The 27,725-nt window shown below is 48.8% G+C and overlaps 12 protein-coding genes across 12 annotated transcripts; 7 read left to right on the top strand and 5 right to left on the bottom strand.

Moving 5' to 3' along the window:
• Nucleotides 1-416: 416 nt before the first annotated feature.
• tpcE (Zn(II)2Cys6 domain-containing transcription factor tpcE) lies at nucleotides 417-1,892 on the top strand (the record flags this gene model as incomplete). The annotated part of the gene is made up of 1 exon (XM_057127576.1): nucleotides 417-1,892. The coding sequence occupies one exon, from the start codon at nucleotides 417-419 to the stop codon at nucleotides 1,890-1,892; it is 1,476 nt and encodes a 491-aa protein (XP_056984093.1).
• A 666-nt stretch (nucleotides 1,893-2,558) lies between these two features.
• Nucleotides 2,559-3,920, top strand: tpcI (questin oxygenase tpcI; the record flags this gene model as incomplete). The annotated part of the gene is made up of 1 exon (XM_057127577.1): nucleotides 2,559-3,920. One exon carries the CDS (start codon nucleotides 2,559-2,561, stop codon nucleotides 3,918-3,920), a length of 1,362 nt encoding a protein of 453 aa, XP_056984094.1.
• A 649-nt stretch (nucleotides 3,921-4,569) lies between these two features.
• On the top strand, nucleotides 4,570-5,623 carry tpcB (metallo-beta-lactamase type thioesterase tpcB; the record flags this gene model as incomplete). The annotated part of the gene is made up of 2 exons (XM_057127578.1): nucleotides 4,570-4,755; nucleotides 4,808-5,623. 2 exons carry the CDS (start codon nucleotides 4,570-4,572, stop codon nucleotides 5,621-5,623), a joined length of 1,002 nt encoding a protein of 333 aa, XP_056984095.1.
• Nucleotides 5,624-6,412: 789 nt separating this feature from the next.
• tpcL (anthrone oxygenase tpcL) lies at nucleotides 6,413-6,844 on the bottom strand (the record flags this gene model as incomplete). Its single annotated transcript, XM_057127579.1, has 1 exon — nucleotides 6,413-6,844. One exon carries the CDS (start codon nucleotides 6,842-6,844, stop codon nucleotides 6,413-6,415), a length of 432 nt encoding a protein of 143 aa, XP_056984096.1.
• A 389-nt stretch (nucleotides 6,845-7,233) lies between these two features.
• Nucleotides 7,234-7,812, top strand: tpcK (decarboxylase tpcK; the record flags this gene model as incomplete). Its single annotated transcript, XM_057127580.1, has 3 exons — nucleotides 7,234-7,425; nucleotides 7,491-7,687; nucleotides 7,743-7,812. The coding sequence occupies 3 exons, from the start codon at nucleotides 7,234-7,236 to the stop codon at nucleotides 7,810-7,812; spliced, it is 459 nt and encodes a 152-aa protein (XP_056984097.1).
• A 123-nt stretch (nucleotides 7,813-7,935) lies between these two features.
• tpcD (trypacidin cluster transcriptional coactivator tpcD) lies at nucleotides 7,936-9,426 on the bottom strand (the record flags this gene model as incomplete). Its single annotated transcript, XM_057127581.1, has 3 exons — nucleotides 7,936-8,559; nucleotides 8,631-9,146; nucleotides 9,208-9,426. 3 exons carry the CDS (start codon nucleotides 9,424-9,426, stop codon nucleotides 7,936-7,938), a joined length of 1,359 nt encoding a protein of 452 aa, XP_056984098.1.
• An 820-nt stretch (nucleotides 9,427-10,246) lies between these two features.
• N7511_005205 (uncharacterized protein) lies at nucleotides 10,247-11,882 on the bottom strand (the record flags this gene model as incomplete). The annotated part of the gene is made up of 3 exons (XM_057127582.1): nucleotides 10,247-10,311; nucleotides 10,335-11,549; nucleotides 11,639-11,882. 3 exons carry the CDS (start codon nucleotides 11,880-11,882, stop codon nucleotides 10,247-10,249), a joined length of 1,524 nt encoding a protein of 507 aa, XP_056984099.1.
• A 633-nt stretch (nucleotides 11,883-12,515) lies between these two features.
• Nucleotides 12,516-13,490, top strand: N7511_005206 (SDR family NAD(P)-dependent oxidoreductase; the record flags this gene model as incomplete). The annotated part of the gene is made up of 3 exons (XM_057127583.1): nucleotides 12,516-12,810; nucleotides 12,892-13,148; nucleotides 13,224-13,490. 3 exons carry the CDS (start codon nucleotides 12,516-12,518, stop codon nucleotides 13,488-13,490), a joined length of 819 nt encoding a protein of 272 aa, XP_056984100.1.
• An 883-nt stretch (nucleotides 13,491-14,373) lies between these two features.
• On the bottom strand, nucleotides 14,374-16,326 carry N7511_005207 (MDR family MFS transporter; the record flags this gene model as incomplete). Its single annotated transcript, XM_057127584.1, has 4 exons — nucleotides 14,374-14,702; nucleotides 14,763-15,491; nucleotides 15,585-15,999; nucleotides 16,081-16,326. 4 exons carry the CDS (start codon nucleotides 16,324-16,326, stop codon nucleotides 14,374-14,376), a joined length of 1,719 nt encoding a protein of 572 aa, XP_056984101.1.
• Nucleotides 16,327-17,723: 1,397 nt separating this feature from the next.
• On the top strand, nucleotides 17,724-20,051 carry N7511_005208 (uncharacterized protein; the record flags this gene model as incomplete). The annotated part of the gene is made up of 2 exons (XM_057127585.1): nucleotides 17,724-18,182; nucleotides 18,234-20,051. 2 exons carry the CDS (start codon nucleotides 17,724-17,726, stop codon nucleotides 20,049-20,051), a joined length of 2,277 nt encoding a protein of 758 aa, XP_056984102.1.
• A 521-nt stretch (nucleotides 20,052-20,572) lies between these two features.
• On the top strand, nucleotides 20,573-21,283 carry N7511_005209 (uncharacterized protein; the record flags this gene model as incomplete). The annotated part of the gene is made up of 1 exon (XM_057127586.1): nucleotides 20,573-21,283. One exon carries the CDS (start codon nucleotides 20,573-20,575, stop codon nucleotides 21,281-21,283), a length of 711 nt encoding a protein of 236 aa, XP_056984103.1.
• Nucleotides 21,284-23,257: 1,974 nt separating this feature from the next.
• Nucleotides 23,258-27,687, bottom strand: N7511_005210 (uncharacterized protein; the record flags this gene model as incomplete). Its single annotated transcript, XM_057127587.1, has 5 exons — nucleotides 23,258-23,636; nucleotides 23,693-23,856; nucleotides 23,911-24,821; nucleotides 24,874-25,198; nucleotides 25,255-27,687. The coding sequence occupies 5 exons, from the start codon at nucleotides 27,685-27,687 to the stop codon at nucleotides 23,258-23,260; spliced, it is 4,212 nt and encodes a 1,403-aa protein (XP_056984104.1).
• Between the last annotated feature and the right edge of the window lie 38 nt (nucleotides 27,688-27,725).

Here is a 27,725-nt window from a genome sequence, read left to right on the forward strand (position 1 = left end):
TACGATTGGCCGAGGGTGAGAGATACTGAAACCCTGAAGTTAGTGCTTACAATCTAAGCCCCCAATCTGAACGGCATGAAGGAGGAGCGAAGGATGAGACTGCATATATCCTTGATTCTAATCGCTAGAAGACATGAATTGGAAGGCCTTACTGGGTATTACCTACACAATACGACTAACGAGGGTGCCAGGCACTACTCCAACAGTCTTAGTATTTGGGTTGGCAACTCACTACTCAGATGTCGAGATTATGACAGGGAATTTGCCCACAAGTTCAAATGTCACCTAAATTTACATGGGCGGCGGCATATTTGATGTTTCCAAGCTTGATCCCGACTTGTGTTGACCATTGTTTACTCTCCTGATGCTGCACCGGGGAAATATCAATCAACCCAGAACCAACACTAAGAGCAACCATGCTAGACCTAGACCTCGGCAACCCGGTGCTGGACCAGACCACGCTACCCTCCCCCGTCATGACGCCCTCCCGGCCCAGCGCCGGGGGCACCAAGCTACGAGATAGCTGCCATGCCTGTGCTACATCCAAGATCAAATGCCCCAAAGAGAAGCCCTCATGCTCCAAGTGTAATGCCCGGGGCATTAAGTGCCAATACTTTTTTGCAAAGCGCCCCGGGCGGAGGCGCGAGAACAGCAGCGGCGGTCATCCGAACAGCTGTACCGAAAGCAATAACACCAGCTTCCACACCTCCTCATCCAACTGCAAGCCCAACACCGACCAGGAATTGCAGACCGACCGGTCGCGAGATGAAGATACAATTGAGATCGTGGGAAGTTCTTCCGGGGCTACCACAGCTCAACCCAACGGGTCACCGGAGACCATCAGCTTGCTCGATACACCTCCAGACTTCATGATGTCGATTTCCCCGATGCCAGATAACCCTCTTGAAACGTGCTCGTCAACCCTCTTTTCCGGGATCGGAGACTCGGATCTATTCGCAGATTTACCAGACTTTGATCACGACTTCGACCACATGGATTTCATTATTGCCGACCCCTTGGGTTTTGAACGTCCTCTCGTGGACTGTAACAGCGCCACCCGACACCCAAGTGACATTGGTTCACTTCTCATCCCGGACGAGATCATCAATTGTAGCCATGGCACGTCGGAGCTCAATGAGCTCAACAGTGCATCGTTTACGGGATCATCAGGGGTGCCCTCTCTCACCTCTAGCAGCGTTCAAACGCCGACCATTACAGGGTTGAGTGCGGTACGTGCCACCACCACCAACTATTCACCATGTGGGTGCGTGGCACAGGCACTTGATCTATTAAAGATGCTTTCTTCGGCGCAGTGTTCTTTTGTCTCCAAGCTCACCGACACAGATCTACCGCTCTCGTGGTCGAAACGCAACAATTCGGGCGTTACCGAGAGTGTACTGTCTGAGAACAAAAGCCACATCGAGACAGTAAACAGCATGCTTTCATGCTCCTCATGCACCGAGAATGCCTTCCTACTTGCTATCATCTCCATGATTGGGCTCAAAGTTCTGGAGCGATACGCCAGCGCGGCACGAACACAGAGTTTCGGCTCAAGAGCAGGAAGCATGGACCATTATATGAAGGCGCTGGGACGTACGTGTAATAAAGACGACGCCGCCAATGGTCGCGTGCCCGCGCGTCTTGTCCTTAGCGAACTGCACCGCGTGCAACGATTGGTGAATCAGCTATCACCAAAGCTTGAGGACCCCAAGGGAGGGAATGATCGTAGCCTGGTTCAGGAATGTACGGGCCACCGTAGGGGAGCAGAAGATAATGATATGATGGTAGCAACGTTCTTTTCCTCTAGTACGTTGGCTCTGATGGGGAGCGACTTGCGCAAAAGCCTTAGTTCGTTGTCCGCGGATATCATCAACCGGTTGAGACAAAATTGATGCGGTCGCCTTTCTGTTTTGTTTTTCTTTTCTTTCCATTTTTTTTTCCTATGGAGGGGGCATAATGATTTGGGACCATACATTTCTCGAGGTGTTTAGAGGACTATATGTGCTTGGTTAAGCATGGTCAAAGGTAGAGCTTAAGAGACGGTGTATATAGCCAGCCATCCCTCATCACTCCGCCGACAGTTAAAATGAGCCTATCATGCAAATAAATGGCGCTCTGATGAACAGAGCCACCGCTGTAATTACAAATTGCTTTACTTCTGCTTGCGTGGTCTCCCATCTTTCCCCCGCCCCCTATATATTTTGCAACTCGAGCGTCTCTGTATGTCTCGTCTGCGAATGGACGGGGAATTTAGCTAACGGACTGAGAATCCCAGGCTCATACAACATGACGTGCATCGGGGAGTTTGGCTAGGCTGCATATCGGGTTTCTTTATTAGTCGCTGTGTGTCTCGTCCTCCAATCGGGCCAGTGGTAGTGGCAGCCTGACATCCTTGTCTGATGTCGATACAATCTATAGCCCGAGGGCGTACTAGGAGTATAGGACATCTTTTTCTATAAAGGAAATGAGTGGACCATCATCGACTTTGAGCAGAAGTGGCAGCTATTTAACTCTTTTGGTCTTGTTAGCCGGTATATCACTCCAAATCAATAGTGATCATGACAGTCGTGCAAGCCTCCCAGGTGAAATTGTCCTCCGAGCACCTAGGGCTTGCTCGCATCGACGTCGCCAGTCCTTCCGGTGTAATTGAGACTGCCAACGAGCTCCTGCAACAGAATCATGACAAGTACCACATGTATTTCCGCGACGTCGGGGGCCACAACCACATCGCACACTCGGTTCTGACGGTCCTCGCCATGGGTGGCGGCCCCAAGCAGCTGCAGCGGGCCTACAATGATGGGGACGACTACCAACGCCCCCTGCCCCCCTTGGACCCAGCCGTTGTCCAGTCTCTCCACGATCAGGAGCAGTTCCGCGCCCGAATGCTCGATCTGGACCAGTACACCAACTTCCTGCACTTCTTCCAAATCGAAATCGATTCCAAGGGCTGGCGGGCCGTGCTGCAAGAATACTGCTTCAGCCGCACGCCCCTCGCCGAAGCCATGTTCTCCCAGCTGTACGAGGGACTCTTGCACCCGATCATCCATCTCGGCTTCGGCATCGAGTTCGAGCAGCCCAGCATTATCGCAGAGGGTCTCGCGCACGCAGCCTCCCACGACCCCGGAAACATTGACACCTTCTTCCACCGCGCTGAGCAGCTCGCGCAGTCCGGCTCGGTGCCTGCCAAACCGCTCGTCGAGCTCTACGAGCAGGTCAGGGCTAACGACAAGACCCGCACCGCGGGCCGCATGCAGGATGGGCCGTTCCGACTGCGCGATGGCCCGTTGGCTCGCTCAATGGACGAGATCGTGGCCATCGCCGCACAGTTCCAGATCACGTCCGGGGACCAGGCAGATCTTGAGCGCCGCACGGCGGAGATGATCAACTGCGCTGCATACAGCGCGGGCGCGGCGCAACGACCCGGCAAGGTACGCAAGGTGGACTTCTTCATCATGCACGACGTCACCTGTTCAATTTTCCTCAGCGTGTTGATCCGCCAGGCGTGGATTTCCCTTGAGGACCGCGCACGACTGGTGGAGTGGAAGGCGCGGCTGGATCTTGCGTGGTACGCGGCGAATGGGGCGGCCAAGCTGCGTCTGGATGATATCTCGGGGTATGAGCCGACAGAGAGTAAAGGGATGGGCTGGCGCGAGCTTTACAGTGCCGTTAATGAGGTGCATGACGATGGTCACATTGCTAAGTTTGTGCGGGCGTTGAAAAATGGGGAGGAGGCGTCGAGGCCGTTTGAGGCCGAAGGGGGGGATTCCTTTCCGGTGACTGGGGATCTGTGGTTGAGGATTGCGCAGATGGGGTATGATACTACAAAGAATGGGGTTGATAATAGTGATAAATGGGTTTGGGGATCTGGGTTTGATCTGGCCTGGATGAAGGTGCCGGACTCGGAGGAGTATATTAGTTGAACGTTGCATCTGTAGTCGGTTGGTAATACAGTTTGTTACAGAAGGTTCTTCTTATTAATGTAGAGACGATGGTTTTGTCTTTTGCGCTATAGTTATACAGAAAAAGAGTGTCGTGCTCGCTGTTCTGGTCTAGCGTTCTGGTCTAGTTTATAGTGAAAGTGATACTAGCACGAAAGCGAGCCTTGCCACTTATTTGAATTACTGTGGAATCGGGCAGTAGAAAAAGTCACGTAATTACAAAACCGCTTTCCCTCCTTTTGGAGATAAACTGAAGTGTGATCTTGAACTTGTCATATCCCTGAATTGAAAGCTTGTTCAAGATATGAGATGTGGCTCCAAAATCAAGCATTGCTGAATTTCTCTGATATGTTGATCCGATCATATTTTTCTCCCGCATAACGTCCTTTAGTAAGAGTACGTCTGACGGGCATAAGAACTTAGTCTCTTTCCTGTGCACGAATAGCAATTGCACCGCGTAAGCGATCTATAGCACGAGCGTGATAAGACTAAGGCTTATTTGCCCGATGTCCGATGGCGAAATCGACCCGAAGGTCGACTCGGCGCAAATATGATATACTTCAAATGTTGCATATCGAACGTCCCTGCCTCGCGAACCATAGGCTCATCCAAAATTGTATCAACTCTCATCATGGCACCCGGGGAAGGAGGCTACCGCCAGATTAACAAGGCTCTCAACATATGCGTTTTTGAAGATTACCTAGAGACCCAGCAGAGATGTCTGCCCACACTGCCCGATGTAGAGCAGCTTAGCCCGCGAGTGATTAGAATCCTCGGTCAGAACCCAGGAAAGGCAAGCTCTATCTATCTCTCTCTAGTTCACTTTCAAACTCTTGCTAGGACGAACCGGAGCTAATCTACTGAAACAGTTCACTCTACAAGGAACAAACACATTCATCGTCGGGACGGGTTCCAAACGCCTCCTCATTGACACCGGCCAGGGCATCCCAGATTGGGCCGATCTGATCTCTGATACTCTTTCGGCCAGTGGGATTTCCCTCTCACACGTCCTTCTCACTCACTGGCATGGCGACCATACTGGCGGGGTCCCCGACCTCATCCGCCTATATCCGGAGCTGGCCTCGTCAATCTACAAGCACACGCCGAGCACGACGCAACAGCCTATCGTAGACGGTCAGGTCTTCCGCGTCGAGGGCGCCACCATGCGCGCGGTGCACACACCGGGTCACACCGACGACCATATGTGCTTCATCCTCGAAGAGGAGTGCGCCATGTTCACGGGCGACAACATCCTTGGCCACGGCACCTCTGCCGTGGAGCACCTGCGAACGTGGATGGAAACGCTGCGCAAGATGCAGGCCGAGGGCTGTGAACGGGGTTACCCGGCGCACGGTATTGTGATTGCCGACCTGCGGGCCAAGATTGCCGGAGAGCTGGCGCAGAAGCTGCGACGCGAGCGACAAGTTTTGAAGGCTCTGGTGCAGGCCAAGCGCGATGATAGAGGTGTCGGCCAGGGGCAGGGACGAGGCAAGAGTAGCGTCACGGTCAAGCAGCTTGTGGCGGCTATCTATGGGGAGAGAGTGGAGGTGGGGCTTAGGGAGTTGGCGCTGGAACCATTCATGGCCGAGGTTCTGCGAAAATTGGCTGAGGATGGCATTGTGGCATTTGAGGTGAGGGGAGGAGTGAAGAAGTGGTTTGCGCTTGAGGAGTATAGGTCCAATTAAGACGATGCAATTCTTCTCAATTTGAACTCTGGCCCATATCTTCAATTCAAATTCATTTCTATATCACTATGCTATATAGGCGGTGTCAACTGAAATATACGTCTCACTGATTGAAAGAATAACAAAATAGTCGAGATGCATACCGTTGCAAAACCCTCCTTACACTACCACTTTTACCATCTGAAAGGTTGATTTTCGACCAGCTCTATCTCAACATGTTTATATAGAACAATATCTTCAAAGATGTTAAAATTGAAATAACTATACTAGTATAAGGCAGTATATCAAACTATGCAGCGCCAAAATTGATGTCAGGACTTTTGCCAACTTGGGAGTTCTTTAGTGTAACGTTATGGGGTTGCCCTAACATGTGCGGAAAATCTATCGGACCATCATTTCATCCTCAAATCATAATCCGCCATTTTGTTTTACAGATCTTGAGGTCAATGTATACAGTATGGTAGCCTTTCTGTGCTAGTAAATGAAAATAAATTTGAATCAAAAGTTTCATTTACGGGTAAGAATATGATCAACATAGACGATGTGGGAGGGAAGTGTAGGGAGACTTTTGCAACGCTATGTCTGTACATGAACTTTGAAATACCGCTTCTACCCGTATCATATAGAAAATGTACACTTAGCGTCGAACCTGGACCGTACTTTCAGCCGAATAGTGTAGTGTACGTACCCCTCTTCACTAGGGATGCAGCCAAGACAGCTGACGCCTTACATTAACCCGATGCCATTTCCCCGAAGGTAAGGAACATCGGATCATTATTCATCTCCAATTTACACCCCCAGGTCCTGCAGTAACCCTCGGAACCCCGCGATTGCCCCGACCATCGGAAACAGTGACCGAGTAACATGCAGCCAGGACCAAGTCACCACGAGCTGCTGCACGGCCCCCAAGTTCTCTGTCGTCTCGGACGACGCCTGCTCCAGCCCAAACAAGCTGTTGTTCGTGGGCGTCATGAGCACCCAGGTGAAGGGCACCATAGCGAATGTGGTGACGCCCGCCACCGCGTAGGTGAGCCAATGCTTCCTGCTTGTGGCGCGTTTGTTCAAGGTGATATACACATAAAGACCACAGGTGGCGATGCATGCTGCCGGAAGGATGATGTGGCCGTAGTAATAGGTCCGGGCCCATTGGCGGACGAGGTGGCTGGGGGTGTCATCGGTGTCGAGAAAGACGGGGACTGCGATAGCTGAGAGGCACAGCATTGCGCCTGTTTGAATCAATGAAATATGTTAGGAGGGATTTGGTTTCATGGTTAGAATTGTAGCTGCTTGCCTGACAGTGCGGCACCGGTAATGATAGCAGTTGCTTGCACGCCAATCTGGTGTGGCGCCATGGTTTCCAATCTATCCATGAATGAATGAATGAATTGGTTTAGATTCCATACACTTGTTCAGCATCAGCAGCGAAGGGCAATGAGTTATAGGTTTCAGGCTCCGTCGCAATTTCGGTCCGAATAGTGGCATGGTTGCTTGCATATCTCGGGAGATATCAAAGAATCAGGCCGGGGTTCTTCCCCTTTTCTTCCACGCCTTTTTCCAGGATCCATGCCTTGTCTTATTTTGTTGTTTTCCTCGAACCTGGGGAATTTACCATGACATTCGTTGAACCTGAAATCCCGGAGCTGCCGTCTGGCGCAACAGACGGCAAGTATCTCTGTCTGACCATCTGTGGCTATCGCAAGCCCGGCATGAGTGAGGAAGACTACCGCAACCACATGGTGAATATCTCGGCGCCAATGACTAAAGATCTTATGGTCAAGTATGGGGTGAAAAGATGGACTCAGGTAAATTCCTAAGAAGCTGTGATTGACATTGGCTCATGTGGTCCACTCGATTCATACATATTTAGACTCACAACACAAGTTCAACTCGGGCCTTGATGTCACAGCTATTCGACCCACAGATGGCCAATGTTGCCGACTTTGACTGCTTCAGTCAGGTGGTGTTCAAAGACATTGAAGACTACAAACGGATGAAGCAGGACCCATGGTACAAGGAGCATCTTGTTGGTGATCATGAGAAGTTCGCTGATACCAAAAGGAGTATGTAAGTATTTGATGTGCCTCCCGCTCGACAGGAGCATCTTTTTGATTCGACCTAGGATGACCATAGGCTGGGTTGAGGAGTTCGTGAGAGATGGGGAGGTCGTCGATGGCTTCAAGGACTGCTAGCGGTTGATCGTGGTAGTTATTTTATTCCACCTATGGCATCCTTTACGCTACTAGGTATAACTCTCGATATGTAACTACCGCCACGATCCATGGAGTATATGCAGATGAATGCGCCGGTTTCAATTAAATACAAGAGGCTTCATGCTTAACAGTCAGACCTACAAGTAAGCTATTAGGCGAACGCAGCTGCTTCGTGATAACAAGCCTCCCAAGGCCATCCCTGATTGTCTTTATTACACTGATCAATTCTGTCATTTCCATATTACCCTCATTCACCAGCTGGAGCATACTAAGGTCGTGTGCACGTGCTACAGCCTCCATCATAGGATCAGCGAGGCTCCCAGGTTCCGGAAGCAGATTTGTCGTAGGGATGAGCAAGATACCACCGCTGGCGCGGAGGATGCCCAGATAATCTTGCAGTTCAGCCCTGACCATAGCTAGCTGGTCGATCCCTTCTGCCCCTGCAGGAGAGCCTAGGTGAAGAATGTAAACAGCCGCATCCATCACCGGCTGAGGCGTGCCCGCCGCGCGATATGTGACGGTAATGCGACCGACGGCCGAGCTAGGCCGAGAACTAGAGCTGGAGCTGGAATCTGATTCCACGCCCCCCATCATCTCAATCAGTCGCAAATACTCGAGACTATGTAGCGACGAGGATGATCGCGTGTGGTTGATCTGCACAATCAGACGCAGGCTTGGGAATTCTTGGGCGAGATGCTGCGCCATGAAAGTCGACTGCGCACCAACCTATTATCCGACGTTAGGGTGGTTCGATTCAATTCAATCCATACGGGTAAGTTGCTCTGAGCCGCTCTTACTTCGACGATAAATGCATTCCCAAGGTTAGACCATTTCAATTGCGATAGCATCTCCACGATTTCCTTCTCCTGATGCAATCCCACCGTGTGGCGCAGATACGCCGACCATTGGCGGCTCAGCTTTGGCTGTTCCTGGATCGCGACCCCGAACGGCTGGATCGTACGTAGCGCCAGGCTATACGCTGTCTCTGTTGGGTTGCGTGAGCTTCCGAAGCGCTGCGTCGCCATCGGCATCTGTAATGCCGTCGGGACGGCCACCTCTGCCATGAAGACTGCGGCGTCGAGCAAGGACTGGTTGGTGACGAACTGGGCCGATAAATGGGTGTGAGATACATAGTTTGTGATGGGCTCCTGGAGAATCCCGGATGTCGCCACAAGGCGAATGACGCGGCCTAGCTGGATTTCTGAAACCCCTGCAAGGTCCGCGAGGTCCTTGATGGCCATGCTCTCATCAAGTGGAATACAAGCCAGGATCTGGAATTCCGCAAGCCACTTAAGACAGGCCACAATCTCTACCTAGATTTTACCATCATTAGAGGTGAAATGAATGTAGAAGAGGACAGGACAAATTGCAAACCTGGCGAGCAAGATCCTGCAGCAAGTCGACCGGCCCATCAAGTGCCGCTTTCATCTTCGCCATACTGGCATAAATGCTCGATTTGGTTTTGCTGGGCTCCTGTTCCGCGTCCGAGTTGACCGCGGAAGACTGGGCGTCGCGACGACGACGCTCGGTATGGCTCTTGATTGCAACGGCGAGTTCGTCGCTCCGCGCTTCTAGTTCCGTCAATTCATCCATTGTGGTGGTCAGTACGGAAAGTTTAGGGTAATGAAAAGATGATGTCTCCCGACTTGGTAGAGTGCCCCTCGAGAGCTGGGATCTACCATATTTCCGCCCCCAATTTACAAAGTCCCGGTGCTAGAGAATCGCCAACATATAGACATGCCAAGGATTTCTAAATGGGGCGAGACTGGACAGTTGTCAGCTTAGGTGTGGATTGGTGTTGTTAAGGATTGGTCGAATGTCAGCATTATATTATCTCGGTGCATAGGGGGCCGTTTGCAATCTTTTCGGAATAATGGCAGTTTACTACTAGTCAGGTTGAGGATAGCTTAGATTTATCCAGTCTCATAGACGCCAGGGGCCAACCCCCCATTCTTGGTAATTAGTAACTTAGTACCATAATTTGACGTATTTCACATGCGAGCTAACCAAACTTATTAATTTAAAATGCATTTATCCTAGCCAAAACGCCATGAAATTCAATAAGCTGGATCGAGGTCTAATTGGACAGGCAGTTTTCTTATGACCCTGGCTTTCATATTCTGAACACCTCGGTAAGGCCCTCCCTCGTAGGCAGCTGCTCGGGTTTTGCCTCATGGGGGGCCTATGCTAAAGTAGCTCACTCTGGCTACGCTATTAAAGAGGCCTCTAAGATTGAGAAGCCTTCTTTAGAAAGTATGCCTGTCAAATCAACCCAGACAAGACATCAAGCTCATAGCCAGTACCCCAGCCCGTATCTCCAGTTGGGAAATATTAATCTCCCATTTGAACCATTCTTCTAGCACCTGGACAATTAGCCAATGTTCTGCTTATGCTTTGATCTGTTGCACTAACCTTAAGACCAGTCGCCATCCAACAACTGCTCAATTTTCTTTCCTGCTCCAATATCCTTATAGACGTCTTCGATTGTCCAGGGTACAAACTTATGTCCTGGGGGAAGTTGGTATTCTCAAACTTAGCACCAGCGACAAGATGCGCGAACGCCTGCCCATATTTCTCGTACACATAGGCTTCGGGGTCATGGTTGAATACCCACTTAGGAAAACGCAGGCGCACCATCTTCGGATCTTTCATGATGGTATCCCAATCAGTAGTGGCGTTCAGGAGCTGTGAGTTTACAAAGGCCATCTTTTGCGTGCAGCTGACACGTTGGTATCGTAAAAGATTGTAAACTTTGGCTCCAAGAGGTGCACCACTGGGCCCCCCATGAGATGCTAACTGCAAGCTTGATGCCAGAGTTATTGCGTCCTCGAGAGCTAGAGTCCCACCGCTGACTGATGCTGGAATCGTAGAATGTGCGCAGTCTCCCACTTGCACGACTCGCCCTCCTCTAGACGTCCACTCCGGGCGCAGGTTGCGCCATAGCAGTGGCCAGTGGATCAAGCTTCCCCTCGGGGTAGCACGTATCAGTGCCTCAACTGCCGGATGCCAGCCAGGCAAGCGACGGAGTAACTGAATCACCTCTTCAGGATCGACGTCCGGATCCCACGACTCCTTGGCCTTGGCACTTCCCTCCACCAAGAACTCGTCTCGTGGGGTGATTCCAAAGGCCACTAGATCTGGTGATACGTACAGTCCGATATGCATGCCAGCTCCCAGCCAGAACTCATTTGTCGAGACGCCTTCCCACCTTTTCCGGACTTCTTCATCTTGCATGGCAAGGTGGGCTGGGAAGGATACACGGTAGACAGACATACCGCTTGACCGGGTTGGCATGTGTTGTCCAGCGATTAGAAGTTCGGATTGAGACTTGAAAGCATCAGCTGCAACAACTATGTCGGCTACTCGAACTGAGCCATCTTGTATCACAACTCCGCCCACCCCAGCCTTCTCATCCTCGAAGTAATGATCAACACGTTGTCCGTAGTCAACTTTGATGCCTATCTTAGCCACCTGGCGCAGCAGCATTCTGTAGAACTTCTTTCGAATCTGTACAGGTCCCACATACGGGAAGTTCTCTCGCTCCGCTAAGTGCTCGGGATCATTGTAGCTGGGCTCTGAAGGTCCGTAAATGAGCTCACTGGTGTGCCTATAGTAATAGGTTGGGGCTGTAACTTTGTCTTCTTCGAGCTCACGAAGCATGTCGGGCCAGTGACGGAAGACGGTGATCGCTGAGGGCTGGATAATAATAAGATCTCCTATGAGTTAGGTATCATTAGAAGCTGTTTTTTGTCTCTGTCTTTCGTTTTCCTCGTGTGAGGAGCATGGAAATCAGGACATGACGAACCGCTGTAGTTAGGGCCATTGTTCCGCTCCAGAATTCCCACGACATTATGACCTTTTCTCCAGCACTCCAAAGCTGTCATTAGACCAGCAAAGCCGGCTCCAACAACCAGCACTTTGACATGCGTCTCTGGGTCACGTTTTGGAAGCTCATTGGGAGTACTGGACGTCCACTTCTCTGGATCAAATTCATCCTTGTCGCCCACCGTGTAGAACTTTTGCGTTGCTGGTGAAGTTGCTTCTCCCATTCTGTAGCCTACCCAGAAAGTCAAGCTTAAGCCTAGAAGTATAAATATAATTCAAATCAAGTATCTGCAGATCTAGCACCCATTCATTGTTATATTTAAATAGTAGAAAACTCTGTTGAGCAAAATCACCTGTTCGACTTGCCAATATCGGGTATCGGGCTTCGGAAGACAGTAAAATCGGTCATTTTTATGATGCCTCGGGTTATTCCCATACCTTATTTGAGTACGGCAGATATTTTTATAACATTAAAACAACGTAAAACTCGGTGATTTAAAATCTATTTAGCATTCACGTACGTATTTGCCCGATGATATACTCCGATATGCCGTTCCTATTCTACAATTTGCCAAGTACTCATATCGGACTATTCAATTCAAGGAACTCAGCTTCCATCATCATCATAATGGCATTTCGGAGCGATAATCTGAGTTGTGGCTTTCAGGCATTTCAAGAGATTATGTGATGCTTAGTCCACTAACAACTACAAGCAGTACCGACACTTTATATATAAACGTAGATCCCACTTCTCTTATTTTCTTCATATTGTTTAAACTGATCACTTGGAGCCTTACCGATTCCATTGATCAACGCCTAGTCCATCCCAACAACTCGGCAACACCACCACCAATCTGATGCCACCAGACACTCTCTCCCTTGCTGGCAAGGTTGCCATTATCACGGGTTCCGGTCGTGAAAACGGTATAGGAGGCAGGATTGCTAGAACACTTGCCCTCAACGGCGCTGCTGTTACCATAAACTATGTTTCTGAGAAGTCGATTTCTCGTGCCGAAGAAGTTGCTCAATCGATCCGTGATCTGGGTGCTCGCGTCGCTATCATAAGAGGTAGCATTGAAACTCAGGAAGGAGCCTCCAAGCTTGTGACTGATACAATGGAGGCTTTTGGTGTCGATCATATCGATATCCTAGGTACGTTACTATTTGCATGAGCACTCAACAAAACAAGACGCGACGTTAAGATTTCTTCTGCTAACATGTGTCTATACATAGTAAACAATGCCGGTGTTGGAAGCGTGCATTTTCTGACTGAAATGACTTCAGAGCATCTGCAGAACCATTTCGGCATTAATGTGTTTGGAACTCTCTATATGACGCAGGCAGTTGTTACTTTGGGAAATATGCCTCGTGGTGGTCGCATCATCAATGTTGGATCCTGTGCATCAAAGATGGGCGTAGGAGATGGTATGGGCGTGTACGGCGCGACAAAAGCAGCAACTGATTACCTTTCTGCATCGTGGGCCTGGGAGGTAAGTTCATTTCAGCAGACGAAATCTCCCTTTTGTTGTTTATATAGGCCATACTGACCGGATCATTATGTACAGCTCGGACGCAGCCGCGGGATCACTATCAACAGCATTGGACCTGGCCCTGTTGATACTGATATCATTGGCGATGGTGTTGCACATGTGACAGACCCGTCAATTCATAAAGATCTATTCATCACTCCATTTGTCAACCTCACCAGGGCTGAGGAGCGTGTAGGCACGACGGATGACGTTGCCGATGCCGTCCTTCTGCTCGTCAATGAGAAGAGCCGCTGGATCACCGGTCAATTCATCTCAGTGAGCGGAGGAATCAATGTCATGTAGAAGGTTAGCGGGGAGGTTCTATGTGGAGATACATATCCTCGTGTACATGTACACCTCTATTTAACTTACATAGGGGGTAGCACTACTTTTAACCCCCTGCTCCTTCTTTGATCAATGAATTTCCTTGAACATGCACTCCATGGTTTTAATATTTAGTATCACATGTACCATAACAGTAAGTCTGGCTTATCCCTTTTCTTATACAACATTAAATTATAGCATGCAATAATTCTCCGCTACAGTAGCCACAAATCACTTGAATCAAATATTGCACTCGATATCCGGAATAAAGTGCCACGCTGCATAGAGATGTATATAAGATATCACTGGAATGCTAAATAGGCCAGCAATATCTTACCCGATTAAAGATAGAGCTTGGTATGCAGAGCTCTACTTACAAACATATATCGCAGTATTCATCTGCTGTTCAGGAGTGAGTCAATTTGTATTGAAACAGGAAAGTTATACATTGGTCACTTGTTATGATCCACGACTGTTTTGTTACCTGTAAAATACGTTCAAACGGTGTGATCTCAGTCGTCACGATCCTCAATACTTGAGGTCTTGGCCTGGCATTCCACCAGAATTCAGCTGTCGTTAGACAGAGGGGCAGTAAACTATGCCAGTAATGATTTCATTCCACCAAAAGAGCTGGGGAAATTATACCGATCAATGGATGTTGTTAAGCTAATAAGTTTTCCATTTTGAAAAAGAAATGTCCGAACGAATCATAATAAAACCTTCCGCGACATATTATTACAAAGACTTAAGTCCACAAAAAAGAATATGCGAAATCTAGAGCAACGAAGCTCATCCATTCCCATGCACAACCCCGAGGCACCGCAAACACAGATCTAGAATATGCCACACAAAAGCAACACGATCACACAGCCGCAGCTATGGGGGCATTCTCGGAGCCTTCTGTTGCATGGGCGTCAATCTTCTTAAAGTTGTTGAAGGGGCTGAAACAGAAAGCGATTCCCGCCGCAGCGAGCGAAATGGCGTAAGCGACTTTGAGACCGGTCATGTAAGCAGGCAAAATAGCAGTCATCTGCTCAGCTGTAAAAACGTCTCGGAGCTCGCTCGCACCAGTCGCGACCACTAAGGCTGAGTTGATGTTCGGTGCAGTTGCTGTAAGTTTGATGATAAGCTGGTTGACGAAGGCAGCTTGTGCAGCAGCCACGAAAACCGCACCACCAACGGTTTGGAAGACTAAGAGATAAGGTGTGTTAGTAGGGTTTTTTTTCCAGATCACCAAGGAAAACTACTTACAGACAATAATACCCGTCACGGATGCAATATCACTAGGATCCACTGCGCCATGCACCGCATTGATAGGAACCTGGTAGGCCAATCCCCATCCAACGCCGCCGAGGATTTGGTATCCGATCCACTTGCCTGTGCTTGAACCGACGTCCAGCGAGTACAACAGTCCCGAACCGATGGTTGCAAGGATGCCACCGATAACCATAAGAGGAGCAGTATGGCCAGTCTTGGTGATGCTGCCACCAGAGACAATGATAGCCAGCGACATTGAGACAATCAAAGGAAGGTTTCGTACCCCAGACATGGTAGGGCTGACGTTTTGAACACTCTGGAAGTAGTAAGGAAGGTAATAGACAATGATGAAGTACGAACCCGCGAAAAGAAACGCGTAGATTGAATTCACAAGGATGAGGCGGTTCGACATCAAGCGCGGTGGAAAGGCAGCCCGTTCTCCTTGGAACCATTCCCACGCCACAAAGGCAATAATCATAAGAGGGAAGCCGACCAGAAGACCAATCACAGTACTGGAGTTCCATGCCTTCGTCTGTCCAGCAAACTGCAGTGGCAAGATATATGAAATGATGGTACAGATTAGAAGGATTGTCCCGATAGGATCTATCTGTAGGAGTTTCTCCTTGAATGTAGCCTTGGCTGTCGAAACCCCGCTAGGTGTATGGAAGAAGAAAACAATGGAAGCAGCTGCGACACCTCCAACGGGCAAATTGATGTAAAAGCCTAGATGAAGAAAGAAAGGAAAAGTCAGCGAAATCCAGCTTCCAGTAAAGAGCAACTACTTGAGTTGATCAAGTGAGTAGCAGAAGGACTCACACCACCTCCAAGTTACTTTATCAGCGAATGCACCACCAATAAGGGGCCCAACGACCGAGGCTATACCGTAAGACATGCCAATGATTCCGGTGAAGAGTGGCCGCTTTTTTGGACTGGCAATGAAAGCGATGATAATGAAGACTCCACTCCCAATACCAGCTGCACCGATTCCAGCAATTGCACGACCGACAATCAATGCCACGGAATTTGGAGCCACGCCGCAAATCAGACTTCCAACCTCGAAGATGAAAACTGCAAGCAAGAACGAGATTTTCAGGGGGAAAAATTTGTACACCTTTCCCCATGTTGACTGGAAGCCTCCAGTAGTCATCAAGAAGGCCGAACCGTACCAACTGGCGTCATCGAGGCTGTGGAACTGATCGGTGATTTTGGGAATAGCGGTCGCTACAATCGTCTATTTATTGAACTTGAACATTAGATGATGATAAGCTTTGAAGAGAGGCTCCTCTCTTCACTGAGGAATTGTGAGACATACCATGTCGAGGGCAACCAGAAAAATGCTCATACCAAGCGCCAAGATAATGATGAATAGCTTCAGACCATGAGGATACTGTGATTCATCGTCCAAGTCCGGTCCTTCGGCATCTACCTTTTCCGGTAGGTTAGAAGTCTCTTGGTCATTGGGAGCATTGTGATTCTCGCTGTCGAAATCAGCCACAGAAGGAGCGTTGGTTATTGATGACTGCACGCTCGATTCTGTGTTGTGGTGCTCCTTTTCCATGTCGAATGTTGAAACCATTTCCGCGAATGGTGATGGGATGTTGCCGGTCAATGGTTGCAGAGGAATAATGTCCTCAACACGACAGGACAAATTGTAATAAATAAGAATAGCTTCAATGAAGACGAGGCTTTCTTTCTAGAGCTTGTTTAATAATTTAAAATGCGTGTATTACAAATGTTGGCCGTCTTTGAGCCTGGCGCCCGGCGGAGCGACTTCTGTATCTTTGTCCGGACGGAGGAATGAGTAAGTAAACAATCGCTGGCCCGCCGCTGCACGTTTCGACCGCCGAACAGTCGGACTTGGGGAAAAGAGGCCGCTAGCGGTATTTATTCCTCCGTACTCGAAAATAAAAATATGATGGGTCATAGGATATAGGCCCGTAGTGTCTAAAGTGTCTTTTCTGACACGGTATGAAGATGTTATTGATCACCAACTACTATTGGTAGTACCCAACGTGAACATTGACGACTCCTCCCATATTAATCCTTCCTGGATAATGGAATATCAGAAACCCCCCGCAACAAAATCATTCACCTGCGCCGACTTGAACAAAGGTCCCACTATCTCCCCAAACTCCGCATGTGCCGCATCTTTTCTCAGATAATAATCTCTATCCTCCTCGTTGTCAAATTGCGTAACATAAACATGAGTGAATCCCCCCTAAAACATCCCAAATGAACCAAATATTACCAAGTCTTATGAATACGGGACTTACTGATAGGTTTTCAACGCTGATGTCTTTGCCTGCCATTTGGTTGGTGATGTATGGTGTTTTCGACTCTGCTCGTACACATTGATCTTTGAGGGCTCGGAAGCGGTGGTTTACCTAAATTTCAAAGATTTACCATCTGCTTTTTCCAAAAAGACTCAATTCGGCAGTAACAAGACTTACGCTTTCCACCTGTTCCGCCGTCACCTCCTCTTTAAACGAGATCATCACAATATGAACAAGGCCCATTTTGAAGCTAGCGAACAAAATCTGTTGGGAAAGGGTAGTATAGCTAGATCACTACATTAGCTACATTCTAAGCGGTTATTTGTAGTTTAACTTGTTGAAGATATACCCCGAGACTATCCTCCTTGGCCCCGAATTGCCCGAACCGCCCATTCTATGTCTAACTTGCTAGTCATTATTTGCACTATGTCCAAATGGGAATCCTTAACAGTTTCATATTTCCCGCTAACGTTGAATGTAAGGATGTATTATTAATGTAAATACTGAGAGGCGCTTTCGTCCGCCGCATATTGCATTTCGCGGCGGTCGAATGACATCTGCTGAGTCAGCCGCCCCCAGAAATTCCCCCGCCGAAGATCCGATCGCCCGATCCACCTTCCATCATCTTTCACGGCCTCCGCAGTCCAAAACACCGCGACAGAGTGACTGGCTAACTCCATGCATGGATATGGATATGGACTACGAAATTATTGCCGAATCAGAGGCGAAGCGGAGGAAAATCCGCAAAGGGACTAAGAGTTGCTGGGAATGCAAAAAGCGCAAGATGAAATGTGTCTATGCAGATCCCAGCTCTCCGGCAGATACTGATGCCATCTGCATTGGCTGTCAGCGGCGAGGGTCCAAATGTGTGAGCCAGGAGTTTGAGTTTGTTGACGGAAGAGAGAACGCAGGGTATCTCGAGAGGAAGGGACGATCCCACACGAGCGATCAAGATAACGATCGTGTTGCGAGGGTTGAGGCCTTGGTTGAGCGACTGATTAGGAAAGTGGACCGGCACGGGGGAGTAGGAGTACCTGCAGCTAGCGGACTTCCGACACCTAGTTATGGAATCCCTACTCCAGACACTGCATCAACAGACCAAGAATCTTCACATTTCTTGTCTTTACGCAAGCCTTCGGGTGTACGTTTATTCTTTGAAAGTCCAGTGGATCATGTCGCTTATTTCTATCAGGATCATGGCCCGGCTGAAGCTGAGGGGAGATATGAAAAGCTATCTCAAAGATTGCACGAGACCTTGCCCTCACGACAGGTTATCGAGAGGATATACAATTCCCACGGTAAAAAAGCCATACTTTTTTATGAAATTACAAACACGCCATACGCTGTCTTGCAGCAGAACGGCCTCAAGTCGCCAGACAGTTTACTCGAAATACCTAGTCCGAGTTCGCATCCAGTGCTGATCGCAAGACATATGCTTTATATCGCTACTTTCTTGCAGCATCTTCACCCTAATCTCATTGGGGCGATAGATGGTTTGCTGGAACCACTCCCTGCCCTGATGGAAAGATTAGCAGGAACTGTTATCAACTTGGTCACAACCAACGACGAGTTTTTTGGCAGCATCGAAGGACTGGAATGTGTTATGATGGAGAGCATGTACTACCATAACGGTGGAAATCTACGACGAAGCTGGCTAGCGAACCGGAGGGCTATGAATATTGCGCAAATGATGAACCTCCATCAAAGTCAAAGCCGAGCAAAGTACAAGGTCCTTGACCACAGAACGAAAGCTTATCCACAGTTCATGTGGTTTCGAATTGTCGCCCTCGACCGTAATTTGTGTCTCATGCTGGGTCTTACGCAAGGCTCCTTTGATCGGAGCATGGCCACTGGCACAGCATTCAATGATGACACCCCTATGGGCCGCCTCGAGCGGATGCACTGTATTCTGGCGTCTCGCATATTGGAGCGCAACGAGTCTGACCCGTGCGCTAATGACTTTGCGCTGACACAAACCCTCGACTTGGAGCTACAGAAAGCGGGTAGAAGCATGCCTAGCAAATGGTGGCTTATGCCAAACCTAGACAGTGTCACGCATGATCCACAGGCTCTCTTTTCAGATATGGGACGGCTGTTCAACCAGTTATACCATTACAACCTGCTCATTCAGCTCCATCTGCCTTACATGCTTCGTTCATCACCTGAACGGAAATACGAATATTCCAAAATGACTTACGTGAATGCATCAAGGGAGGTTCTCTTACGATTTATCATGTTTCGTGGCTATAACAGGAATAATTTCTGCTGTCGGACAGTTGACTTTTTTGCACTCATGGCCGCCATCACACTACTTCTGGCGCATCTCGACAGCCACCGTTTTCCACAGACCAGTAACCTCTTAGCGCACCAATACCTAAGTGATCGTGCCATGATAGAGCAGGCGCAGGTGAATATGGAGCAAATCAGTCGCCTTAACGGAGATACCTTAAGTGCCCAAAGTGCGGACTTATTACATAAGTTGCTAGCCATCGATTCCGAAACAGCAGATGGCGTCAATACAGAGAGCGTCAGCGTTCAGACACCGGAAAGTGCAGTATTACAGTCAAGCGAAAACGACAACGGCGTTGTTCTGGTGCAAATACCTTACTTTGGCATCGTCAGGATTGCCCGTCAGGGCGTTGTTTCCCGGGAAATGGACAACGCACAACCGCCTTTTAGTAACGGCCATCCCCACGCTCCGGTTATTGGTGTACAGTACACCGAGAGCTCGGAAGCTACAGTGCGTGATCTTGGCTCTGGACGCTCCGATGGAAATTCGTTTCCCAGTTCAATGGCCGAAGCGGATTACAACTCTGTCAACTGTGTCAATGGTCCGCCTGCGCAGCTCACATCGCGATATCAGGATACCGTTTCTGATACCCTCCTACAGAACTATCAGGATCCGGGGCTAACTGCCGGGGTCGATGACTGGGCATTCCAGGGTGTCGATATGGCTTTCTTTGACAGTATAATGAGAGGCCTCGACAACGGAAATAGTCTAGAAACCTAGAACATTCTCCCTTAATTTTAAATATTGAAATGACAACGGCACGATAGCAGTCTGGTCCAGTATCAATCAATCAATTAATCAACCTAACTAGTATGATAATGGCTATGCAGGCGCTTCTCTCCAGTTGAAGCAAGAACTTCCCGTACGCCTGATAATAAAAACATAGAAAGAGAGCTGGTCCTCAAAAAGAGAGACTGGGTACCAGCTCGACATAAATGTAGATCCCATATCCCAAAAACATAAGAAAAGCCTGGTGCCGTAGGCATCCAACGAGCGCGCGCAGATACACCGTCTGCCCTTCCAACTTCCCACTTTCGTGTCCTCCCATCTCTCCCTGAAATCCTACATCGCATCAACAGTTCCGTTCTCCACACTCACCTCAGCCTCAATTGCTGTTCTTATTTTCCATGGCCAAAAAGGGGTTTAGTCCAACTGAGCGAGGCGGTCACCAATGAGAGCGGTGAAGGCCCGACTACCAATTCTTCTAAAGACCGCGACATGATTTATCAAAGCTACAAAATATGACTGCCAACATCCCGGAGATCATCCTGCTCTGCCAGGATGCAGATTTCATCACCGCTTTCAGAGCGGCCCAGCAAGAGCATTGGCCCGAATTGCCATCGAAGCTAACGATCACCCCTATCAACTCGCGCCTAAACCGCCTCGACCCCTCAGTAACATTTGACCTGATTGTCTCACCCGCGAACTCGTATGGCCGTCTAGATGGAGGTTTTGACGACGCCATCTCACTAGCCTTCAGCCCGCGTGATGACTACGGAGCTCTAACGCGCGCAGTGCAGCTGGAGCTTTATGCGAAATGGCGAGGATTCGCGCCGCCAGGCACATGCAAGCTTGTGTCGTTCCCTGAGCCGCTTTTGCAAAATTCCCGGCGCTGTGCCTGGGTGGCTATCTGTCCAACTATGCGAGAGCCGACGAATGTCGTCTGGGACCGGGAGGTTGTCTATGAGAGCATCTGGAGTTTATTATGTGAGGTTGAGGGGCGTAATCGGGCTTCTGAAGAGAAAATCAATCGTCTCTTACTGACGCCCCAAGCTGCTGGTATTGGGAAAGTTAGTAAGGAGCGTTGGTCGGCACAGATGGTGCTTGCAATGAAACATTTCGTGGACGCAATCGAAAGGCCGGAACGGTGGAGTCGAATGCAATGGAATGAGATTATGAAGGATTGTGACGAAGTTGCGACGACATGGAAGACAGAGGAGCAGAATGAATAAACTCGTTTCCTATTCATGGCCCTCGTCGTCTTACATCGGTATGGAAGATTATGGCTAGCCTCTAGAGCTGAGGCTGTTATGTGATATCTCTGTTTCCTATATTATAAAATTCATGAGATATGGACTTGGTCGCGGTGGTCGCGGTGATAATAATCTGAACCCCTTACTCCCTCGGTCCCAGTCCAAAACTGAACTGCCTCGAGAGATCAGACACCCTCCAGTGTACAAAGAGCTGCGCATTCTCCACCAATATTCGCCGCATTGTCTTCCCTCTCTCCTTTGTGCCAGGCCACACGCCCTACCATATTCGTATATACGGCTCCATGACCCCTAAGGCCTCCTTGGCCTACCTCTTTATTCCTTACTAATTCTCCCCTTCTATACCATCCGCCTCTCCAACTCTCCTAGGAAATATTCCCTTTCCTACCTATACTAGTAGAAATGTCACATTTGTAGGAATCCACATTCATGGGATTTTGTGTTCGGAAACTCTTTATGCCCTTTCGCAGTTTCTTACGTGTCTTTTGAATTCTTAAGCATATTATGTTTTCCGCGAAGTTGTTTCTTTTTGTATGGTTACTTGGTTTGGAGTCTCAGTAGAATTCTTTGGTATGGTGTTTTCATGTATTATTTTTTTCTTCGAACTTGATTTACAGTTCTAGTGTCGGATTATACTTTTGTTTGAAACTTTAGCCAGATGTCGTTTTTGTTCGTTTGAGTTCTTTTATATATTTTTTGGTAGCCGTTAGTAATTAGACTTCTTGAGTTAAGCTTTAATATTTAATATGTTAGTTATCTAGCAATTATACTAGCTTTTTAACAGCCGTTAGGAAATAATACTAGTTTTACTCATATTGATATTGTGGGTTTTCTGTTTTGCATAGACCTAGCGACCATATCAACAGAAAGTGCTTAAGCCACCGTTTAAGCTTAAGGCTTTCAAATGGACTACGAAAGACCCTCTAGGCACCAAATCGTGTTCTAGCTCGTTAAGTGCCTCAGAATAGCGGGCTAAGAGGAGACATGCTTTCATGAGATTGACAGCTCAGGCGTAAAGTACGATTCCTTCTCGTAAATAGACATCAAGGCTCAAATTTCTAGCCGCCCCTCCTTCATGACCTGAACTTCATTTATGACAACTTTCAGTAGGCTATTGGCGGGCAAGCATATTTTGCTTCCAAATTAGAAAATGAAGTGATGCAAACTTCACGGTTTCCAATATTCAACGTCTACGTGTAGTTCTTGCTCTACAGTTGATCAAATCCAAACAGTATCAGGTTGCGCATATACCTCCAAAAAGGTTACCTTGTTTAACTATTACTAACTTGATCGTAATATTCGTCAACCTCATATAATTGTGCTATACTTTTGAGAAATAGTAGTGTCACAGAGTACATTTAAGCATCAACTTACAGATCATGAGCTTCTAGACCAGGTCCCCTATTACCTTCACACAATTTGTTATCAGACTTATACTTTTAGATAACAAGTGGACATACAGGATAAAGTGTGATATTTGGCAAAGCAAAAGAACTTATGGCTGTGAGACATGATGAGCGAAAGACCAATTTGGTGATACATATCAATCCACACGCAGATTCAGAGTAGACAACTTTTGCTACTTGACCCTAGAAATAAAATCTGCTGCGGTTCAAAAATCAGGGGCAGAATCAGAAAGAAGACAAAACGGAGAAGAGCAATTCGAATTTCATAGTGATACCTCTTCAGATGCTCTTTTTGGAGCTAAAAGCTTTGAGAGTGCATTACGGCTCAAATTACCCAATGAAACTATTACAACAGTCTAAGCTTGGCGCAAGTGCGCAATTCTATGATCTATTAATTGAATCTTCCTTTGTGCAGCTTCAATACCCCACCTCAAACTAACACGTACGCGCTCAACTTCGCACTCCGTCTTAACTCTTCATCGAGTAAGGTACCTTGGCAATCTTTCACTTTTCAGCAAACACCATTCGTCTACGCAGACGCCCTCTTCGTCGCTTTGGTTCGCAACTTCATCATCAAGAAAACCAGGGCATAGAACACTCCAGCCCACAATACAACCAACCCCGCATCCCTCCAGCCGTAGTACTCTTCGTTCAAGTTGAGTGTCTTCAAGTAATCTTGTCCAGTAGTGTATCGGCACACCTCGCAGTTCTCCATAGCGCCTGGGTTCAAAAGGTTCGTGCCACGTCCCATGCCTTGTTGATAGGTGGAGAGATAGTCGCCACATGTCTCGTTCGCAGGAGGGTTGAAGACCGCAAGCTCGCCCCGTTCGCAATTGATATCGACGGAAAAGGTGGTAAAGGTGAGGAAGGCGCCGAAGAGGTAATTGAAGGGATCGAGATAGTAGATCCTAAAGTGTAATTTTAGCACTGATCTCGGCGGTGTTGATAGCCGTATGAGGCTTACCAGTATCTCCAGAACGCCGTGATCTGGGAGTAAGGAACGAAGACACCGCAGAATGATACGAGCGTGGTGATGACCAGCGGGTTGACGAGAGATGCAAAGGTTGCGTTGGGAGCATACGCGGCGATCGACTGTCCAATACCGGTGTACAACAGCTCGTAAAAGATCTAGACAGTTTTTTAGTTCGGAGCGAAGAGTCAGTTAAAGAGGAGAGAACTTACTGCGACGAAAAATGTACTGCCTGCCCACTTGGTATCATTTGGCAATCCAGCAGTCCAGTACCAACACACAAAGTACAACACACCGCAGACGACCAGGTAGGGCAGCTCAGAAACGATCAAGCCAGTTACGAATGGCACCCAGTGGTAGGTCTTACTCTTCTTCTCGCGCGTCTCATACACGTTGCGACGATCGATGAAGATAGGCTGAAGCTGGGAGATGAGACCAGGGGCGACAAACAGGAAACTGAAGACCGTGAAGAGGCGTTGCTGGAGATCGCTGACGCTGTTACCAATCGACCAGAACGAAAAGCCGTTGTAAAGAGACAGGAGTATATGCAAGATGAGCTTGTTGTTGATGTACTCCTTGTTGCGGAACAAAGAGATGTTCATACGGTGCGTGACAAGCTTTATCTGTTCCCACATGGGCGATGCGAAATTATGGCCATCATCTACAGTTCCAGGCGGTTTGGAAGCAGCATCGGCGACAAGAGTGTCAAGCTCTTGAGTGATTTTCTCGTGCTCTGGCGAGTTGAGCCAGACTTCGTTCCAGTCCTTGCCCTTAGAAAGACTTCCTGATACGACTTCAATGATGTGCTCAGCAGGGTTGGCCTCTCGGGGGCACGGTGCGCCATGATCAGCGAAGTATTTCTTGACGGTCTTTGCATGATGGCCGATATCGCCAAAGTATACGGTCTTGCCACCCTTCGCCAGTAGGAGGAGAGTGTCGAATTGGGCAAAGAGGTCGGCCGACGGCTGATGAATCGTGACGAGGACAGCTTGTCCGACTTCCGCGAGTTTGCGCAAGAAGCGTACTGTGTTTTTTGCGGCTTGGCCATCGAGACCAGAAGTAGGTTCGTCGAGGAAGATCAAAATACTGGGCTTAGCTACGAGCTCAACACCAATTGTGAGACCTGATAAGTTGTTAATGTCTGTCTTGACTCTGTTCAATAGATTCAGACTTACGCTTGCGCTGTTCAACAGAAAGACCGGCACCAGGGCGACCGATGAGGGTGTGCTCGAGATCTTCCAACTGTAGAAGCTTGACGATCGCGTCCACATAGCGGAGCTTTTCCTCCCGGGGAATTTCACGATTCTGACGAAGAAGAGCAGAGAATTCCAAAGCCTCACGCACCGTGGACAATGACTCGTGGACATCCATCTGTTCAACGTAACCAGCAGATCGTTGGAAGGAAACGGGGAGCGGACGACCATCGACTAGAACGGAGCCATGAATTGTACCGTCAGTCTTACGTTGAGCTAGAACATCGAGCAGTGTCGTCTTTCCGGCCTGAGTGAGAATGTTAGCATATATCCATATGTCAATCGCATTGCTAGTGCACTTACACCTGAAGATCCCATAAGAGCACCGAGCGTACCTGGCTTGACAAAACCTTGAACCTTGTCGAGAAGAAGACGATCGCCATGCGGCGTCTTGACGGTGTATGTCAGATTCTTCCAGGTAAAGACCGATGTATTGTTGACGAGCTGGTTGTCGATGGTTGCGTCAGAGTTCTCGGAATCGGAGCCGGAGTTCTCGGATAGCTTCTCGACAGCCTGGGATTCCTCATCCGCAACCACAGCCTTAGGTACATTCTTCTGCTTCTCACGGGGGATGAGGAGGCCGCGACCACCTTCGCCCATCTGCTTCCACCTGGAAGTGAAGAAGACGGTCATTACCACAAAGAAAACGTACCAGGAGCAGAGAATGCCAAAGTTGCGCCAAAGGTTGCTGTGGCTGAAGGACATGGAAGCCAAATATTGGTCACCAGTAACGCTGGTTGTTCCTGGAAGCGCACCGCGGACACCGGTACATGCTTGTCCGCCTCCTGTTTCGGGGCTGTATCCCTCACCATTTGGAACCAGGAATGGGCCTACACAAGGAATCACCTGGTCGTGGAACTCGTTCGCGAGCAATGCTTCGAACGCGTAGGCCATGGGGTCGATCCAGAAAAACCAAACGAACCATGGGTGCATTTCGTTCTTGGGAATCATGTAACCTGCATATGTGAAGGCAGCGACGATGGTAAATCCAGAAGCTTTAGTTGCTGCGTCAAAACTCGGGAAAGCGGCACCGATGAACCTGAACAGCTGTGTCATGGCCAGGGCCGAGATCAAGTTGATGAGCCAGAAAATGAAGAAAGCCTGGGCGGTGTACTGGAATCCAGTCATGAAGTACAACACAATTCCAAAGTGCGAGATTTGGAAGAGCATGATCGGGATGTCGGTCATGACCTGGGCGAAGACAAAGGCAGATGGATGGTGGACAGCGAAATCTCGGTGTTTGGCTAAGACGGGTCGGCCGACGAACGAATCCGTAACCTCGGCGAGAGCGATGAAGGTAGGATATAGTAGAGAGAAGAAAAGTGAGCCTCCCTTGATAAACAAGCCCGCCGTGTTGTCCGGAGCATTGTAGAACAGTGAGCCACCGATCAACGCCTGAACGATAGTTGTGGCTTGTTTGATAAACAGAGTTTGCTTATCACCCCAGAGGATCTGAAATTGGCGTATAGTAGCCGTCTGCACCTGACGGAAATAACCTGCGGACTCTGCAGCGTTCTTTGGGAGGTTCTTGTGCTTTTCTCGAGCCTCCTGTTCCTTGAAGTCCGCTGTATTCTGCTGGGCTTCCGAGCTATTGGGGTAGTCGAGCTCGGCCATCATCCTTGGCTTGATGGGCGAGTTGTTATAAGCAGCGAGCAGCTCCTCTGTTGATCGAGGAAATCGGTCCTCAAAGTCTGAGGCAATTGTGCGTGCAGCAGGTGCCGATACGCTCGTGAGAAAATCTGATTTGTTGGCTGCAGGGTCGCATAGGAAGCCAAGATCCTCCATGTATGGCACAGCTTCATCTCGAGGTCCGTAAAAGATCTGCTTGCCGTTGTCGAGAACCAGAATCTTGTCGAACTGCTCGTAGATGCCATTACCAGCTTGGTATAGACTGGCAATTGTAGTGAGGCCAAGAATATCTGTCATGGCACGCATGGCTTTCGTCCAATCTAGCGCGGAGCTTGCGTCGAGACCACGAGTGGAGTTATCCCAGGAGAAGACACTGCCTCTAGTCGCAAGGCATTCGAGAATGGAAACTCGCTTGCGCTCGCCACCCGAAACACCACGAATGAACTCATCTCCGACCTTGGTATCCTTTGTGTGTGTGATACCGAGAGACTTCAAGAGGAACTCTTTGTATATTTGGGCGTACTCCTGCTCGTTTTCGATGTCGGGTGGTAGGTGGAAGGGCACTTTCAAACGTGTGGCGAAGTCGATGGTGTCACCAACTGAAAGAGCTGGAAAGAAGATCTCCTCTTCTGTGTTCATGATGATCTGACCACGATACCGTTTGGCTTCTTGACTGGTCATGGAACCGAACAAGACGTCGCCAGTAATGTCTGCGAAGCCATTTCTGTGGTTTGATAGAATGCTAAGCAGCGTTGTGCAGCCGGCTCCTGGATTTCCAACAACAAGCAACATCTCACCGGGTTTGACACATCCAGAAGAGTTGTCGATAATAGTCTTCAATGGTGGGCTCTTGCTGCCCTTCCCGAATGGGTTGAATTGGGAGAGAACATTTTCGTTGTAAAGCGCATCACTGCTGATACCCTTTACTGTGAGGTTCTGCCATGTCACACCCAGCTTCTTCAATTTCCCACCGTTGGTCTCGTTACGTTGTCGTATTTGTACTATATCTGGAGTTATGAGCCATTGTGAGATGTCCCGGGAGTCGGTCTTTTGGCCGGATTCGTCGTCTGACTGCTCCGCGCTGGAATTGACGATAGAGTCCGCCATTGGGGAGGTTGGTCGTCCGGAGGGCTTTCCGATGAGAG

Source organism: Penicillium nucicola (genome assembly GCF_028828085.1).
Source record: "Penicillium nucicola strain IBT 29836 chromosome Unknown utg000005l, whole genome shotgun sequence".
In the NCBI taxonomy this organism is placed as follows: domain Eukaryota; kingdom Fungi; phylum Ascomycota; class Eurotiomycetes; order Eurotiales; family Aspergillaceae; genus Penicillium; species Penicillium nucicola.